At 39.0% G+C, this 19,619-nt stretch overlaps 1 protein-coding gene across 1 annotated transcript in view; it reads right to left on the bottom strand.

The window, feature by feature from the left end:
- The window catches only part of polrmt (polymerase (RNA) mitochondrial (DNA directed)), a 52,514-nt gene that overhangs the window by 26,784 nt on the left and 6,111 nt on the right, over positions 1 to 19,619 (bottom strand). The window contains exons 4-12 of the mRNA XM_085348072.1: positions 19,466 to 19,599; positions 13,494 to 13,680; positions 10,909 to 11,058; positions 9,139 to 9,306; positions 8,458 to 8,628; positions 6,303 to 6,542; positions 2,961 to 3,746; positions 2,410 to 2,532; positions 329 to 451 (exon numbers count right to left, since the gene is read on the bottom strand). Of these exons, the coding sequence (XP_085204198.1) occupies positions 329 to 451; positions 2,410 to 2,532; positions 2,961 to 3,746; positions 6,303 to 6,542; positions 8,458 to 8,628; positions 9,139 to 9,306; positions 10,909 to 11,058; positions 13,494 to 13,680; positions 19,466 to 19,599 (2,082 nt within the window). The remainder of the gene's footprint in view (positions 1 to 328; positions 452 to 2,409; positions 2,533 to 2,960; positions 3,747 to 6,302; positions 6,543 to 8,457; positions 8,629 to 9,138; positions 9,307 to 10,908; positions 11,059 to 13,493; positions 13,681 to 19,465; positions 19,600 to 19,619) is intronic.

Below are 19,619 nucleotides of genomic sequence, written 5' to 3'. Positions count from 1 at the left end.
GGTACTGAAATGTCAGCACATCACACTTATCTTCCAACTGTGCCTCCTAAAAGCACGCAGGCTCATGCTTCACCATTCAAGACTTTAGACATGAGACAGTCTCGTCTCTGCACTTTCATGCAAAGCAAGAGAAACCAAGCACTTCTGAAGACAAGGCCTAGACTAAAATATAATCTCAATGCCTCAGCTTGTCACTCACTGTGGGATCCACTGGGCCGTCTGAATACTAACAGGTGAAGATCTGCAACATGCTTTGCAACTGATATGTGCCATCATTAATCTGTGTAACCGTAAGTCTGTGCAGTTCAAAGAAAGTAACAGAGCAGACCTGTTGTGCAACTCCGCTGTAGACATCCTGGGGCACATCACAGGGCATGAGATTGACTGATGTAGCACCAATAACATCTCTGCCTAGAGCGGCGTAGTGCTGGAGACCATTACAGGAGCCGTCCTGGAGAAGAGGTGAAGAAAAAGATTAAAGCACGACTGTGGAGGCAGACAGCAGAGAAAGAATCACAAGGATCCGCACTGATTGGGTCAAGTCATCCAAGGAGCAAGGTTTAAAGGTCTGCCTTTCTGCCAATAAACAAATAATAAAGCACAAAAAAAGAATAAATAAGATGAATTGCATGAACGTGAGGATATGTTGGGAATATGTTATGTGGTTGAGGCTTTGTTGTACTTAATTCCAAAGACTAAACTTAATTTTTCACTCTATTCAAACCAACATGTAACCTACAAGTGTATAAAATAATACAGTTTCATCTTTTTTTTCTTTGGGTTTCACTTTATCATAATTACAGCTGTTAAACACCAAGCTAAGCAACGTAGATATATGTATCTGGGTATCAGGACAGATAAATCTTCATTCTTGTCCATCCTTCTTTGATCCTCGTCCCCTATATAACACTAATATAGTGCTTGCATGTGTTGTTGTGGAGAGGCAACATTTAAGTTTCACAACTGTAAGTCTAAGCTCACCCAACTTGACTCCTGGTCATCAACTTTATTTATCCATATATTTCAATATCTATCAAAGGCAGTAAACTCTAAATTACATCAGATTTAAAATAAATAAAATTGAATTAAAGTAAATAAAATTGAGCCCTGAGGCTTACTTTTATATGCATTTAATTTCATTCAAACCCTAAGCCTCAATTTTATCTAAAGTAGTTTAGCTGAACTTCACCACTCAATTAAGTAATAATAATAATAATAATAATAATAATAATAATGGATTGCATTTATATAGCGCTTTTTGAGACCCTCAAAGCGCTTTACAATTCCACTATTCATTCACTCTCACATTCACAATACTGGTGGAGGCAAGCTACAGTTGTAGCCACAGCTGCCCTGGGGCAGACTGACAGAAGCGCCATATCGCGCCATCGGCCCCACCATCGGCAACACCAGTAGGCAGTAGGTGAAGAGTCTTGCCCAAGGACACAACGACCGAGACTGTCCGGGGCTCGAACCGGCAACCTTCCGATTACAAGACGAACTCCCAACTCCTGAGCCACAATCGCCCCCGAAGTGAAGTATTGGAGATACTGTCTTTTTAACACATCTACAAAGAGGAAGTGCTAAATACTTTGTGAATTACACTCACTTTTGGTCTAATGGTCTAAAAAATAAAAAATAAATCCTCTTTTCAGCTTCTTTGTCTTATTCTTTGAAGGCATGGGAAAATGTTGCTCCTTACATTTCATGCATTATTATTAGTGTGCGTTCCAGCGATGTTGGGTATAATTAATCAGACAGACAATAGCTTGTAATCACTAATGGGATTAAAATGTTCTTTTGCAACAAAAATGAGACATTTTGAGAAGTGAAAATAAAATTAGAAAATTACATTATAACAACATTATAAGAACCTTATTAACAAAGGCCTGCGGTGCAGATGAGATGAGGCTTTACTCAGCCACATATTTCGGTTAATGGTCTAAATCAGGGAATTCTTGACAAAAAGATGCTCCACAGTTAATGTATATACACTGTTCTACAAATATAGCATGTCACTAAGAATAACAATCATTCATATGATTTTTCTGTTGCTTTTTTCCGTTGAGAAAACGCATTGGTTTAAATGTCAGATCCTCGTGCAGGATATGTCAAAAAGGCTTCTGGCTTGCAAGATAAGGTTGACAGGTTTATAGCAGATGACAAAACGGTGAACATCGCACAGGAGGTCTTGGTTTGTTAACTTTGATTTGCCATCTAAAATAGACCCACTGAATGATGCAACCTTTTTTTTTCTCGAAAGACATAAACCTGAACTACAATAAGAAGACGTAAGATGAGTAACTCTAACAAGCTTTCCATAATTCAAAAAGTTTTTACATTTTATTTGGACTTTTACATGACTGATATGCTACTCATTAAGCATGACTCTCTCAGTCTGTTACGTACCTGATGAACAGGAAAATGAGAGATGAACTGTGCTGGATCAGGAGATCTCACAGCATTGGCTATCTCCATGCAGCAGGCCAGAGCCTGCCATGGCTCATCTGCATTCATCCACCACTTTCTACCCTGAGAGAAAAAGTCACAAGCACATAGCACATTATACTGCATACATACCTTTCATAGGAATACAAAAAAAAAAAAATTGACATATTCTAATATTCAATGTTTAGACCGACAGTTAAACCATTGTGTCATTGGCATTGTCCCAGTAATTAAAAAATGCTTTATCCACTTTTATGAAATACATATACGTACAAACAAGTATAAAGAGAAAATAACCAAATATTAGTGAGTGTGTATGTATATATTTGAGTCTGTATGGATTAGAGAAAATCCAAAAACTCAATTCTTTTTTAATAAAGTCATTAAAGTTGCCCACAGCACAAACAAGTTCAAATAACTCATTAAAAACCCCAAATTACCAAGATTTCTATGACTGTGACGAGTGTACGTGGAACGTCTTACTATACAGTGAATGAGCAGCAAGTACTAACATTTAGAGGGTTGTCGGCAGAGTCCAGTATGTCCTCCATGATAGTGTTGGCATACTCAAGTCGGCCCTGTAGTGAGCTCCTCTTCTTTAATCCTGTAAGATTCACCAAGTGGATCTTTAGCCAGTCCAGGCCTTTGGGACCAAGCAGCTTCCCCTCCGCAAACACAAGGATTGCCCGTGTGACATCACTTCCCAGGTGATTAAAGTATGGAGGACATGGATAGGTACGTCCCCTGAAGTCCATGTTGTGAGGGAACCAGAAGATCTCGTCTCGCATGTGGTTGGCGATGGACAGTTTATAGAGAGCATCCATACGTAAGCTGTGCATCTCGCTGCATTTCTTTTTGGCATTGATCACCTGTCTTTTCATGTGGGCCTTCTCACTAGCTGTATAACTGTGGTCTTGAGGGTTAAAGTGGGGGATTTTGGGGGCTTCCGACAAAGGAGGTGGGATGTCTAGCTTATCGCTTCCACGATCATTAAAGATGGAGATAATAATGTCCAGCAAAGGTTTGTTGATCTTCCAGGCACAGTTGCCCAACTGGTTGAGAGAGTCATAGATGGCATGAAGATTTTGACATTTCTCCAACAACTCTTCGTGTTGGGTCGCCCCGTCCACCGTGCGCATCAGCTTCGTCGGCGTGAGCAGGTATGCTCCAAACTTGACTGATGTCCAGGGCACTGGAGGGCACAGCATCGGCATCACATAGGAGTCAAAAGTCAACTTGGTCTCCATGGCTTCCTGCTGCATCTGAGTAAGGATGGGGTGGGGCTTGATGAAGCCAACCTGGCGGGTAAAACATCACAAGAAAATCAGTCGCAAACTAAAAAAGAGCAGACACACCAGTGAACAGAGATTGCTGTTTCAATTACAACAACATGAAAGGGACTGCCTCAGCTTATTTCTAAAGCTTGGTTAATCATGACAGGATATGGTCAGCATCAAGTGCAAATTTGATTAATAAAGGTATAAAAGCAACACGCTTCGACTTCTGTTGAATCATAAGTTTGAATCATAACTGACATGTGAGAACATCTTATAATCTGAATCTTATCTTAAAAAAAACTAACAGCTGAGATTAAAAAAAATATATTAATATCAGTGCTGCCATTCATACTACTTGTGTTAAACAATTACTGAAAATCACAATAAAATGGGCAACTGTAGCTCCGCAAATGTGAAAAAAAACAAACAAGTGTAACATCTTTACTTGACTGTTATTATATTTGTTACATGCCAACCCCGCTCCGGAGCCAGAGGATTAGGCACGATAGTTTTTCCAAGAACAGGGCTTTGATGTTAAAGAGTTACCGCAGTGACAGGAAAAGAAGAAAAAAAAAAATCACTGTAACCTGACAGAAACACCTCAGCTTTGCACGAATGAGTCAGACTTTCATGCTGCGCAGTAAAATCATTAGGATGCCCCCCTGATGGGCTAACCTCCACCCAGGGAAAGAAGGGAGACGGGAAGAATAAGAGAAAAGAAGGTAGAATGGAACAAAGAGAGACAGAAAATTACACACGAATGAAATTCAGCAATAGGTATGCCCCGCTGCCAAAGTGCATCAAGTCCCAAAAATCCACAGTTCTCTCTCTCTCTTTGTACTCACCCCCCAACACATGCCTCACCCTCCTGCAGGGTCCTGTGGCAGTAAATCAGCGATCCAATTAAGGGGACACTAAAAAAGGGATTAGCGTGAGACCTATTCATCTCACTCAACTGTTCCCTTTGCCAATTCACACTGTGGGTAAATGGTTTTATAAAAGACACTCTTTTGAGCGTCACACTGGATAGGAGGTTGCTCAAGTGTTCAAGGTAACGGGCTTTAGAACAGTTCTCTTGTCCAAAGTGAAGGTTAGGCTTTTTAAGTTTTTTCCCGCTTTGTTTCTGCTTCTGCATGGCTTCTTTCTTTTAATGAAAAGTCTGCTATTCTTAAACTCTTTTGGGTCAATCATTTAATCAGACTAATTTTACACAATTAGCAAAAATTCACAATTAATTTGATTTGCCTGATCGAGAGTCCTTATAATCAACAGTTGTGTTTTGTTTTTCTAATCCATCATATAATTTTCCCTAGTTTCTAGGAGATCCCCTAATCTTTGGTCTTTTTTCCCCCATAAATCTCAATTGAAAGAATATTTTTCTTGGTCTGGGTTAATACTCAGACATCCTTTTATCAGATTATCAGAAGGTATTGGACTTCAACAGAAACTACTGTTTCTGTATTTACTCCCTCTTCTGCAACTTCTTAGCTCGATTACGGATATTTGGTATCATTGTTACGCAGATGATATTCAGCTATATATCTCTTTTAGGCCACCTGATGTTTCTAAGCTTCAAATCTTCCAGCCCTGCTTTGATTCCATTAGAGATTGGATGACTGAAATTATCTTAAACTAAATGCTGAGAAAACTGAAATCATTGTCTTTGCTCCTGAGAAATTTGTTCCCCTCGTGGTTAAAAATCTAGGCCCTCTTGCTTCTTATATTAAACCCTCTATTAAGAACCTTGGTGTTACACTTGACCCAGCTCTGACGCTGGACACACACGTTAAATCTTTGGTTCGCTCATGTTTTTACCAATTAAGAAATATTGCTGAGTCCCATTGTGTCACGGGTTAGGGTAATGCCTCCCTGGAACAACTGCAGGTTGTCCAGAATGCTGCTGCTAGGCTTCTGACAAAGTATCCCAAATACTCCCATGCCACTCCCCTGCTGATCCAACTGCATTGGCTCCCTGTCAAGTTCAGGGTCCATTTTAAGATTATAATCATGACCTACAGGGCCCTGCACGGTGTAGCCCCAACTTACATCAGTGATCTTCTTCTTCCTTATTGCCCCAGCAGGTCCCTGAGGTCTTGTGACCAGGACTTGCTGGTTGTCCAGCATACAAGGGTAAAAAGAAAAATGACAGAGCGTTTGTATCAGTGACTCCCAGACTCTGGAACTCGCTCCCTTTGAGATTGAGATCTGTGGACTCACTCATTTCTTTTAAAAAGCAGTTAAAAACGTATCTGTTTAAACTTGCTTTTGGTTGATTTTGTTTGTTTGAGGTTGTATGTCCGTTTCTGAAGAACTTTTATGATTTTTATGCGATTTTGTTTACCTTGAAAGGTGCTATATAAATAAAATTTTACTTTACTTTATGTCTCTCAGTCTGCAACGCAAAAAAAGGAACCTAATCAAGAGGATCTGTGTCAACCTTCTTATTTAGTCAGGAATCTGTAATAGGTGCTTCATTTAAAAAATGCTTTAATAGAGTCACCACCAACCCTAGGTTATCAAATCATGTGCTTCAATGATACCTCTGTGGAACAGACCAGGAGAGAACTTCCACCGTACCTGCCGGGTGCTGCGAAAGGTGTACATGTGGTAGAGGATGGGGATGAGTTTCCTGTCATAGGCTGGGTTCAGGATGTCGCTATTAATTTTAAGATTTTTAACCATCATATCCACCATGTACGTGCCAAGCTCCAGAGTTACTATGTATGGCCAGCTTGTCTCGCCCCCCTGCAGCGTAGGTCCTGAACTCTGCTCCATCTCCAGCTTCCACCACTGCTCCCTTGGAAGGACGTCATACACCTGCATGGATAAAAGGTTGGCTGTTTTAATTTTGTGAGGAAAGTGTGTTATTTTGTAAATACCTCAAAGACATAAAGATTCAGAGTTACAACCACTTTCTAGTATTTTCTCTTTTATGAAAATTAGCATGAGCAAGCTTTATATTTGCTGGTTTTATTTGGTCTGCACGTATATCCTTGGTATTAAGTCCTGGATCCTCCAGATCACCACGACTGATGGACCGGGTACCCCACATGCCTGTCTCTGCATTTCTTGTTTCCGCTGTATCTAGTTGCTAGTGATTATAATTTCCACTGGCTCCGAGTTATTTCAGCTCGTTCTGTTATTTCTGCTTATTCAGTGGCTAAAAGAGGAGAAGACTCAAGCAAAGAACGCCAGAGGGAAGAGAAAATCTAAATCTTTTTACCAGGCTCTTAAAAAGTTTGGAAAACTGAAATACAAAAATATACAAGAAAACTTTACAAAAAAAACCCCCCAAAACTGGTGAAATGACTGAATATTAAGAAATTAAGTTTTAAATCACTACTAGTCAGCACTCATAAATGCAAGCTACATCGGTCGGTTGACTTTCCCAGAGCTTGGTTATAGACCAAGACTACATTCACACTCCTCCTAAGCCATATGAGATATTACATCAGATAAATGAACAAATTTTTCTATTTATTCTGGCTATTTTTTAATTAAAACTGCTTTATGGTTATTTTGAATTTAACTCAAATGGCAACCCCAGGGCTGACAAACAATTAAGGTTATTAGAATAGCTGCTTTGATCATTAGATGTGCAAACACAGGAAGCTGTAGCTTATTACTGCCTGCCAGGTCTCACGTCCACTGACTGCAATCACCGATTGGACCCCTTGACTACGTTTGTGCTTCTGGTGCCTTTTGGAGCACTTTAGTTGAATTATCTGACAAATAATATGGCTTCACTGTGTGCTACAGTCCAGAAAAGAAATTTGTGCTTTAGTTCTGAAAAGTCTAATTCTTGTCTTTTGTTTATTTGTTACTGATTAGCATAAATGTGCCTGTCTGCTGCAGCTTACTAACCCCGCTAATGTCAGTTAATACCATAGCAGTCCATCCTCTCCCCGAAATATGAGGAGTCCCGGTGCCCAAATTTTAATTTTACGTAGACGTTTAATAATAAATACTCTACATAAACACTACTAGCCTTCAGTAACAGGGAGCGTTGCCTATTGTTTCTGACATTTATCTTCAAAATTGATCCTTGAACACGTAAATATGTAAAGTGAGAACTTTGACAAGGGAGAATTTAAAGTAACACTCGCTGTCAAAACAACAATGAAAAACATTTTAATAGGCAGCATTTTAACTACAAAGGCTGCATATAAAGTGCCTTTCATAAAACACCTTAACTAACATCGAGTCTAACTAACTGGTGGACTATAATGAGCTCTTGCTCATTATAGTCTTGATGACATACGCATTTTCCCTGAGTGCTCCAGAACCATCAAAACAGTGAGTCAGTGATCCTGCCTGTACAGTCCCATTGAGGAAACACAGTCCTTCATTTTACTAAAAAGGAGTAAACAGCATTTCAATGAGTTTGAGAACAAGGTCGCAAACAAAGTTTACAGAAGTCTATAACATTTGGCTTCATAACATGAAAATATTGTAGTTTAATTGGTCAAACAAATTCGGTCTGGCTTCTGGGAAGTAAAATATGATAAAAAAAAGAAAAAAAAGAATGCAGCGCTGAGAAATGAAAGCCGATAGTCCACACTGGATGATAAAACAGAAGATTAAACTTTAGAAATCTGTATTGTGCTTTCAAATCAGTAGTAGCTACATCATACTTCAGCCATAATATTGCAGATTTTATAACAACTGCCATGCAGTACAGCATGCAAAGCATATCTCTTGCTAACAAGTATGAGGAGTTTTTTCTTTTTACCTTAGTATCTTTGGCCAGTAGGTCTGTGTAGGCGTTATAAATGCTGCCCAGCTTTTCCACCGTCTGATTCTGGTGCTTCTGACGCACGCAGTACTTGGTGAAGACCCTATTGCCGAGATCTCGAGCTAAAATCTTTAGCGACTCTCCGCTAGGAGGCAAGTTGGCAACACTCTGGACAAAGGAACACAGTTAAAAGATATCTTACATTAAAAAACAATATATAAATAAATAAAAAACAGCAAATGAATGTTCAGGGCTTTTGTAAAGTCTTATTAGTCTAATGGAAAAAAAGGGGTTTGGGGGGATCAGAGGGAAAGATTATAATGCAAACTGTGTTCTAGAATTGGTTCTCATAACCCTGCATATTTCTCCTGTACTGGAAGCAAAGATATCTGATGAAAGCATGTCCTGCTTAACTCTTACAATGTGATGTTTTGATGGACATTGCCACTGTTAGCTACTTGATTTGTGTTCTATGGTTTTTCCCATATTGGTTGTGTCAAATTACACAAACGCAACGACAAAAAAAACAAAAGACAGAACATCAGTACAGACCACTTTGTAATGCTGTAGTAAAATAAAATTGATCTCAACTTTATCAAAACAGAGACAAGTCTTTGTAATATCTTAAAATTCTGGCTTTTCATTGATCGGTAGGCTGGGCTAGGTGGCTTGTATTACCTGTATCATGATGTCAACATACTCTTTATCTTCCAGGAGACACAGATACGGATAAAGGTTAAGTCTGTAGTCCCTGGTGTTGCTTTTTGCCAGGATCATTTTGCTCTCCCTTAAGGCCTGGAGAAGGATCTTCTGCCACTGAATCCGCTGCTCTGCCAACAGCTCTCTCTGAAAGGACAACACAACGGGATCAATTTCATGAAAGTGACCGATAGCATAAAAACCATAAAGGGTGAATTTGTTGAAGTTGTTAGGGGGAAAAAGAAAATCAAAAAACAAACAAAAAAACCCAATCCAGAAGCCTTTATCAGAAACTACATGATCCAAATGGAAGATCATTTGAAATATGCAGTAGAAATGGTCATATCACACTGGACGGAAGCCTTGTGTCTAACATGGCCATGAATTTCATTAGTTGTTTAAGCTTGTTCGGCCCAGATATATTCAAATGACAGTGAGAAGCGAGACTAGCCTTCTGAGACAACACAACTGGGTCAGCACTTGTTTTTCTAAGGCTAAAACAGAAAGGAAGAGTCTGCTCTGTGTTTTCAAAGTCTAGCCTGTTAGAAATTTCAATTTGAATGCATCAAACTAATTAATGATTGATTAGTTCAAGTGATTACCAAGACACACTACTCTAGAAGGACCTATAAAAAACAAGCTTTATGAAGAGAAGCGTGGACCAGGCTGGCCCTTTTCACCTCCAAAGCTGATCAACTGCCAACTAAGAATTAGCAGATGTATGGCTGCTATGAACCTGAGCAACATTTGACTCTTACATTACTTGCACTCAAGTTAAATGTCTGCGTGTGCATGTGTTAATGTTTTCTCTTTAGTTTGACTGAAACAGAGACCCAGTCTGGACTGTGAATAGAGGGGTGACTCCGCATTCTCCCCAGCGGCCTCCATTACAATACATTATTATTCTGCCCTGCCTGTCTGTAAATGCTTCCTGACCACCAGGGACTCTCTGCCTGCTTGCTTCCCACATAGCCCATCTGCACAGACAGACGGCCCAGCCAAGACTGTAAATGCCAGAGTTCGTAAAAAAGCACACCGCAGGAATACAATGTTTCTTCATCTAACCTGTCGAGCCTGCATGCATATCGTTTTAAATTTTACATCAGAGAAAAATAATTATATCTCAGTAAAACATTATAAATATTATCATAATTATACCAAAAAAAAGCAGATTACTGCCAAGACGATAAACATCCTCTACAGTCTGAATATTACACTGGGTGCCAGTATGCTGTGTTTTGCTGGAGATCTGTAGGCTTTTTTGTGGTTCAAAAGGATAAACTGTCAGCACAAAACAGCAAGAATGCAATGTTCTTCCAGCAAAAATGAAACTTTTTTTCATTCCAACAACCAAAGAAAGAGAAGAGAAGAAAAAGTTACCGTGAAACTTATCTTTCTTTAAAAGACATATACCACCACATGCTCACGAATCAGAACACTACTGTGGGTGTGGGCAACAAAACACATAATGTTTGCATTGAGTTTAGATCACCTGCATGCAATCTATCCCAAATTATAATAATTAATTACCCATAACTAACATTAACAGAGCAAAGGCAACGCTTCACCACCACTGACCTGATCTGTGTCATTTAAGACAGCTGTTGTTTCTAAAACAAAACAACTAGCCGTGTGTCATTAATACCTGAATCCTTTTCATTACACAATCCATTCTCATGAGCATCAGAGCAACAGTCAACATAAAGGACAAGCTGAAGACGAAAAGGGGAACCGAGTCGGTTGATTTACCATTTTCGCCATGTTTTCAGTGACGGGCTTGGCAGCTTCCACAGAGTCTATGGTGATCGTGCAGGCCTGCTCCACACTCAGCTGACGTTTAAAACGCTCCTGGAGATCCTCCTGTGTGAAGTCCAATTTTGGGTAGATGTGGTCCGCCCTCTAAAACATAACACGTAACCAAACATCAGACAGACACAAACGATATCTTGTACAGTGCAGATCTTTCTTGGCCTGAGCCTAACCTTCAAAACCGAAAACCCTAACGGAACAAACTCGACTCAACCCAGGCACCTGTCCAACCACCAACATAGCCACTTATCTAATTCTGCTTCCATTTAAAACTCGGAGCTTCACCTGTGGCGAATAGCTCTTTAGGTAATGGCTCAATGGTATTGGCTACTAATTTTTGTAGTGGTTTTATCTGAACGGAGAGAGACAGAATATAAACCAAAAATCCAGAACAAAAAAATACATAAAAGATATAAATATCCATATATATTCACATCTCATTCTGTGAAATAAGTATTTGATCCCCAAAGAAAACAGTACTTGGTGGAGAAACCTTCGTCACCAGGTCGACCCACTCCTCTTTACAAGAACTGTCTAAATGTTTCAGGTTTCTTGTTTGCTGCTTTGGAGACTGGTGAGGCCACTCCGTGATCATTAGGGCTGTTTGATATAACGATATATATCGGATGACGATATAAAAACGTCTATCGTTTCATTTTACGCTATCGTTTGTTTTGTGGTGTCGCAAAATAAACTGTTTACGGCAATATTTTTTCATCGTTTTGATGGTCACTGTAGTGGCTATATTAATTTCTTAAAGTTCTCTCTTTCTCTTATATTTTATATAACCACACTATGGACGGACAAGCGCCTGTTTTTATGCGTTGTGGTTAGCAACAACGATGGTAACAGCATCGCGTGTCCGCTTGTTTATGTTCCACATAAACCTTTCACAATAAAGCTCAAGATCCTGTTGAGACTTTTCAAAATAAACTGAATCACGTGAAAGAGCAGATTATTTACGGATGAGAATTTAAAAAGAGCCGCCAGGTGCTAAAAAATAAACCTTAGACTCAAACGCTAGAACAGGCTTTTCCCCGCAGCACGCTGTGTAATAAATACTCACAAAGAAAACAGTGGCCTTTACAACTTATGTCTAAAAATGTATAGTTTCATGCATCTGTAAAAACACTCGACTCCAGCTACATGACGCGCAGCTGGAAACACTACACGCAAGTCGAGCTGCCCGAGATTCACAGAATTTACAGAAAATGTTACATTTTTGTGATTTATATCGAGACGATAGAATTCTTATATTGGGATATGAGATTTTGGTCATATCGCACAGCCCTAGTGATCATAATGTACTTTTTGGAATAGGTCTGAGCAGGAAAAGTGAGCTGTATTTAATACAGCAAGATGAGCAATATTAAAAGCATGGTTTTAAAAAAAGTATGCAAATATAGGACACTTTCCCAATGAAACAGATAATTAAATGAGAGAATAATACACTCTCCAAAGACAAGTAGAAACTAGATCAAACTGCATTTTGTACGATCTGAAGCTTTAATCAAAATCTCTTCTCACAGCAGCAAACAGTATTTTAATTAGTCTGTGCTTGTGCTGCTCAAACTGATTGAAAACCCTCCAGAGATCATTCATTGTGTCACTCTGTTATCAAATGGGCCAGTTATTTGAACAGCCTTTAAGCCCCTACGACCTGCCAAAAAAAAGCCAGAGTCAGATAAATTACAAACTACCTTTATAAATGCATTAAAAGCCAGCAGGAAAGATCTGGTCACATTTGACCTTTTTGGCATATCATGAAGTGGCACAGTCCCACATTCACACTCATAGAATAAGACCTGCTGACCTTGCTACCATCCCTCTATTAAACACACACACACACTAACAATAAGACTGAGAGGTCTAAAAGTGAATATGCTGCATGGACTGAGGCTAAAAATACTACAATGGCACGAAAAGCTGTTAACGAATTGTGTGAGAATCACGAGGAGTAGGAAGGTGGGAAGGAGGAGGAGAGGTGAGAGGAGGAGAGGCAACTAAAGCAGAGGACCCATTAGAAAGCAGACGTGGCTCACTATAAATAGAACAGTGCCTGTCTGGCTGTGAAGGGTTGACAATCAAATCTTTCGTAGTCAAGCTGGAGCCTTGTGACAGCTTCCCCAGCTCTGACGGTTTGACTGGCGAAACATGCAAAACAGTGAGTCTTAAAAATAATTCCTGTGTTAAGTCACATTTAGTTTCTAAATAAATTCTTTACATAATGCTTTTAAAGATTTTTGTGAACGCCAACTAAAGTAAATGTTAATGGTTAATTAATACAAAGATGCAGATTCTGTCATCCGACCATAAAAAAAAATGCAGCGGTCACCATGATTTCCAATGATTTCAGTTTAAGATAATGTCAAGATCAAAGACCAGATGAACATGTGCATATGTGGATTAATTATTTAACTTCCACTATCTTGACATCAGCAGAAAAGATGGGCATCTAATTTTCCCATGTGCCAGCTTGTCAGTAAATAAGTTCGCTGATAACAAAAGACCTGACTCTGTAATACCTCTGAGTAGAAGTCTTGAACCAGCAATGAAGAACACTTGCTTGTGTGCATGTTGAGCCTGGGCTGATACTCTGGCTTTACGATGCGTATGGCTTTTAGCAGCATGTCCTTCTCATCTTGCCGGAAAACACATTGGTTGAACAGATCATCCACAGAGAGGCCATCCTCCTCCATCTGGCTCAGACACCTGGAAATGCAGAAACGTACAGTCTTTGTGCCACATGTATATTATCTCTTAAAACAGGGTTTTACTTATGTAATGTCAGTAGAAAGCTAAAGATACTAGTCAGTGGGACAAGCTGTGACAGTATTAAAAAAAATGTAAAAAAGCCAGAATGCAATCATTTGCAATGAATTTAAACCCTGTTTTAATTTGAAAAAAAAAAAAAAATACAGCATATAAGCCAAAACAGAGTTTTTACAATTCTACTGAGCTTGAATGTTCTTCAGTATGACCAATTTTAACATTCCTCATTCTTTTCCCCCCAATTTCCCTCTTTAAAAAGGGCTTCTTCACAGCCACCCATTTCTGATGAGGCTTCAGCAAACAGAGTGGGAGTCGCAAGTTTGATTCCCACTTGGTATCCAGTAAGAGTCCTGGCTAGACTCCCACATGCTAAAACCAAGCCCTGGAATGGCGCGGCTCAGACACAAGCATTTCACTACAAGTTGTACTCTGTATGATTGTAAGTGACAAATAAAGGTTGTTGTTTGTTTAAATGGGTCGACTCAGGTCCAGCGTCAGGTCTTTGCTGAATTTTGTTTCACGACTTTCTGATACTGCTCATCAGCTGTAATTAGGCTTTTTAACTGTTTAGTTTCCTCAATTTTTTAAGGACACACTGCACACCATGCTGACATACAAGTGTTTGGTCAATAGCTCTTAACTCACCTCGTTGGTGCAAAAATGCTATTTTACATCTACCAAACTGTGATGTCTTTGGCATTTTTCATAGATTCGACTAACAAAAAGGAAACATAATGTCTTTGTGACAGGCTGATACAACAAAGTGGAAAAAAAGAAACTATGAAATTTAATTTAATTAAATTAGCAGAACTTCTGGCTCTGTGGAAGTAAAACATCAAGAAATGATGGGTAGCTCAAGACTTTGCACAGTACAGTATAGGCTTCTCCCATCCCGCAAAGAGTCATCACAGCGGGTAGCTCTGCATGTCAACTTTTACATCCAAGGCCCTTCCTGACGCAACACCAACAGGGATTTGTGTCTCTGGCTGGAATCACACCAATGACCTTTCACTTGCCAAATGAATGTGCTGGAAGCAAAGCATAGTACTGTATATTTAAAAAATGTTCCTCAAACTCGTCGCAGAAGGTATTAGCACCTCTTCATTCCATCAGATTAGCCAGGGAGCACTCACAAAGCTAGCTGGAATGCCACTAAGAGGACACAAGAGGTAGATTTTCATTTTCAAAGGAGATTATGGTTATTATGATGGATCAGACCACAGAGTATGATCACAAGTCGAGTTTATAACATCTGACCTGCCTGCTGATGTGGGAAGAGGATAACTTAATTATATAACTTCCTGGCTCTCTGATTAATAAAAAACACAAACCTCTCTCTGGCATCATTGTATATGTTTCTTCTGCCCTGATCAAGAGTTGCAGAATATCAATTGAAGTATTTGCATTGACAAGCCTTCTGTCAGTCTCAAAAATATGAGTTTAATCAAGAGGCAGATGGCCACTGATGACACCAGTGAAATGTTTATTTAAACAGAATCTCCTAGAGAGAGCGCAGACTCCATGACTGGACTACAGAATGCAGAAAACTCCAGTGTTGTTGGAATATAAATGAGAAGTGTAATGTAATGAGTAGTCCATAACTCAGTTTGATATACGATGCCTAAAAAGGTCTGTGAATTAATATTTTTTCCGTCTGCTGCAGCTTTATTCCTTTATGACTAGTGCGACTCAGGGGTTAAAAGGTCTGAGTACATTATTATGGATATGCAGTCCTATTAGATGTAATATTTAATTCAGAATCTGCATATGCAAACTATGAAATACATATTATAAAGTATTTTAAGCCTTGGATTCAGGAGAAACACAGCTACTATAAACTGTACAAATAAAAAACAAAATAACAGACTATCAGTCCTGTGCATGCAGCATCTTTGAGATACTATTAGCTAGACAAAAAGTGATAATATTATTAAAAAATAATGTACATATAAAATGTAGGTAGCATGTTTGGCACCAGTGCTCCTTTAAAGTTAACAACAGAACTACATGACAAAGCCAAGAGAGGAGTGAGGAAAACCCATTTATCACTGACAACACGGATAACAGAGCTCTGCTTCACCCAGCACACCTTTTACTCAAGACAATTATAAATAACAGCACGTTAATTAGCAACTGGAGAAAACCCTGGCTCAGCAGTTTCCACCTATTGAGGTCCATCAGAAGTGCACTGTTCTGAAGTCACTGATTAACAAACAAAAGAGGGACTGTAATATTACTCAAAAGTTTGGGAATATTTTAAACGAGGCCAAAGAGGTAAGAAAAAAAAAAAAGCATTTTCACTCATGCCTCAGAGTCTCTTGTGATGCAAGATGCAATTTTGTCCTGGGTAAATGAGAGAGCCCTGAACAAAGACAGGATTAGTCTGGGTGCTAGCAATGTGGTCCAAAGGAACAAAGAGGGCAGAGAGGTTGAAAGACAGAGCACAATCAGCCCTGTGACCGCTCGGCTGCACCTTAGGGAATATAGCGCTCTGGAGGATACAGGACTTATAAAGGCAAAATATAAAGGGATGAGAGTGTGTGTTTCAGAATGTTGCTGTGCATGTGAGAAAAAGAGAGAAGAAGCACACTGTTACACTGAGGGCAAGGATGCTGCAGGAGAGACTTTGGGGATTTCAGTATTAGAAGAGTATAGCAGTTGGACTAATAAAAAAAGAAAAAAAGGGAGGGAGGGCATAGGGAAAACAGGGATTTAATGACAACAACAAAAAGTAGTGAAAGATAATGAATAAGGTAAGGGAAAGAAGAAGCTGCTTAGCCAGAGACAGAGCGGGAGGGCAGCACTGCTGAACAACAATGTCATATGAGCATCAGCTTACAGTGATCGATGGACCAACCAGATACCCACCGCCAACCCTAATGCCCTGCCACCTGTATCGCCACTGGAGCACACTGCCTAAGGTGATGTCCTCAGAGTCAAAGACTTAAGTGTCCGTGTTGTTCTGTACACGTTTTCAGCAAAAGCACGTGACATGACTAAGCAGATGAAATCTGGAAAAGTACTGATTACAGCCAGAAGTGACGTGAGGGTTGTCGGTCTTGCGTGCTGCTCAGTAACATTCAATATTCATTATTTACTGTTAGTTATGCTTATGTTGGTTGTTGCTGTGGTTTCCCTACTGTGTTGTTCTCTTTTTGCTTGCTCTTTTTTCCCAGCAGGTGATCAAGCAGATTTTTTGTTTCTTTTCTCTCTGTCTTTCTTCCCCCTGTTTTTCTTTCCTGCTCCTTTTCTTGAGCTTTTTCCCCAATTGTACTTGTCTTTCCTATCCCCCGGTCCTGTCTGTTACCACTGTAATAACTTAAAAGTAAAAAAAATAATAAATAATAAACATCAATTAAGTGGACCAGGATGACAAAGCCGTAATGATCCACCTGGGAAAATAATTTTCTGGGCATTTTTCTTGGCCTTTAGACAATAATTCTGATTGCTACAGTGCCGAACGAGACAGGCAAAAACAAACAAAGTTTGCATGGTTGGAACAGAAACGGATGTTTATGACCTCAGAGAATTCTTAAAAGCCTTAAGAGGAAGTTTGAGCAGGACATTTTAAAAGTCAATCTTTTCTGTATAAAGAATGATACCTGTATTCATTTATCATCCATGTTTCTCAGCTGCTGTCAGAATAACTTCTGTAGTCAGACAGCATTCTCATCAAGGACACAGCATTTATGTAGCTGTGTTCAAACAGGGGCTGCATATTATAAAAGAGAGATAATAAAAAAACACAACCCCTGTGCTCTGTAGTTTTTCATCTGCTATAAGACTAATGTTAGATTTATCAGAAAGGAAAAAAGAAAATTAAATATGAGCCCCGCCTCTGCCTCGGCAGCAGGCCAGCTGCCTGCATTTTCTCCTAGTTGCTATCAAACAGGCACCGGTGCTGTGACAACATACAGGCTTCTCCTGAAACTGTGAGCTTTGCTTAGCAAGTTTATATTTTCTGAGTCTCATGCAATTCAGAAATTAAATTAATATAACTCTTTCCAGAAAGTTTTTTAAAGTGTTTTAGAAACCACATTTTTATTTGAACATAACAAAGACATGCTGAAAGGTTGGAACTTGCTTATTCAAACATATACAGACATTTTGAATGGGATGCCAGCAGCATCTGTTAAAATATTTGGGATAAGAATGACAAAGGAAAAATTAAATAGGGGATTACTGCTTAAAAATTCTACAATTTATTAAATCTTGTGAAAACAAATGGTGCATTTATAATCTACCAGGTAAAATATTTTGGAATGATTCAAAGCAGCTAAAATTGACACAATTTAAAAGATAATATCTAACTTAAAAAAAAAATTCAATGGGCTCAGAAACACTTAAGTGAAAAAGGTTTTTAGCGGGATCCACAAATGTAGTTAAAACAGCTGACTTTTGGTCCAAACTTTTTTAAGATGAAGTGGAATAACTTCCTACAGTGTAATGAATCAAAATTATAAAATGTTATTTGAAATCATGGATTCCACTTTCTCTTTGCTACAAAGAGCAATACTCAGGTTGGTTATTAGGATACCCTTCAAAAGCACACCTCTATACAAAAATGTATAGAGGTGTGCAGTAGTGCATAAGGCACATCTGTGAAGGAGCGACATATGCTGACATCAAGAGGACATTTTAAAGAAAGGCTGGTTGCAGGCTAGTATCAATATATTCCACCAGGGCTCCGCAGTAAAAGACTCCGGGTGCTAAGCTGACCTCCCTGAAGTCCTGGTGTGACCTCCAATATTAGCATTTAGCTGCATAAAATTTTTAAAAGGCATGCATTTTTGAAAAAATACATTTTTTAGGGTTAGAGGTTTTAAATTATTTGCAAATAATTGCACATTGGTTTTATTTATATTTTAAATAGCATCCAAACCCAGCTTGCAGCGATCTGTCAGGATGACCCAGTTATTGCTGAGATGGAACTGGGCTACACACTGTCAAGATTGTCCTTGATTAATACATTTGCAAAATCCAAGAAGAAATTAACTACACTACAGTTATTATCTGTATGGTTCAGCTGCCTTGTAGAAATTTAATTAGTCCTCACCCAGTCTCATTAAGACTGTGTCAAAATGCTGCCACAACCAAAACAAATTCAAGCGACCTTGTGAGAGCAGCACTAATTAATAGAGAGATTTACAACTGACAAAAAGTTGAGGAAATAATAATAATGCCATGCTGGATTTCCATGGAAACCACAAAAGTGATTAGTACAAGTAGAAGGAATACTGGTAGGTGTCAGCTTAATACACAGTTTTATAAAAAAAAAGCATTCCTTAATTCTCCAGTGACACAAAAGATGACCAAACTGCAAAACAGACTTATAAAACAATAACAGACCACAATTCTTAGATGTGCATGGTATTAAGGAGCTCACCTTTGTAAAAACATATTAAGAGAATATAGGACATGCAGCTAGAAATCAAATTTTTTCAGCCCTGCAGGCTAAAGGAAAATGATTCCTTGAACACTACACGAAAAACATTCAATTGATGCTCTTAAAATGAGCAAGTATGTTACTATCACATCAGCAGAAACCTTAAGATAAATGCACTTTCACAGAAATTTCACCCAAAAGTAAAAAGCCTGAGCTGATTATGACCCCTGCTGGTAAATCTTGATGTTGCTACACAGTGTCAGCTCTCTTCTGAAATGTCACATGTGCTGAAATACATGAAAAACATGATCCCTGTGCGTGTGTATCTTTGCAACATACCTTGAAACAACCTTTGGGGAGCAGTTTGGGTTGCGACCCATACACTCCAAAGCAGCAAAGTAGGAACCACGATTTGGCTTCAGACCAGCCTCTTCTAAAAGAATAAACATGCGGCCAATCTGATTTAATGTACCCTACAAATGAAAGAGATATA

Source organism: Diplotaxodon limnothrissa, linkage group LG23, assembly GCF_057381915.1.
Source record: "Diplotaxodon limnothrissa isolate DT_005_m linkage group LG23, D_limnothrissa_male_GT1.1, whole genome shotgun sequence".
Taxonomy (NCBI): Eukaryota; Metazoa; Chordata; class Actinopteri; order Cichliformes; family Cichlidae; genus Diplotaxodon; species Diplotaxodon limnothrissa.
The sequence above is the reverse complement of the archived record's forward strand: the minus strand, read 5'-3'. Positions and strand labels throughout refer to the sequence as shown.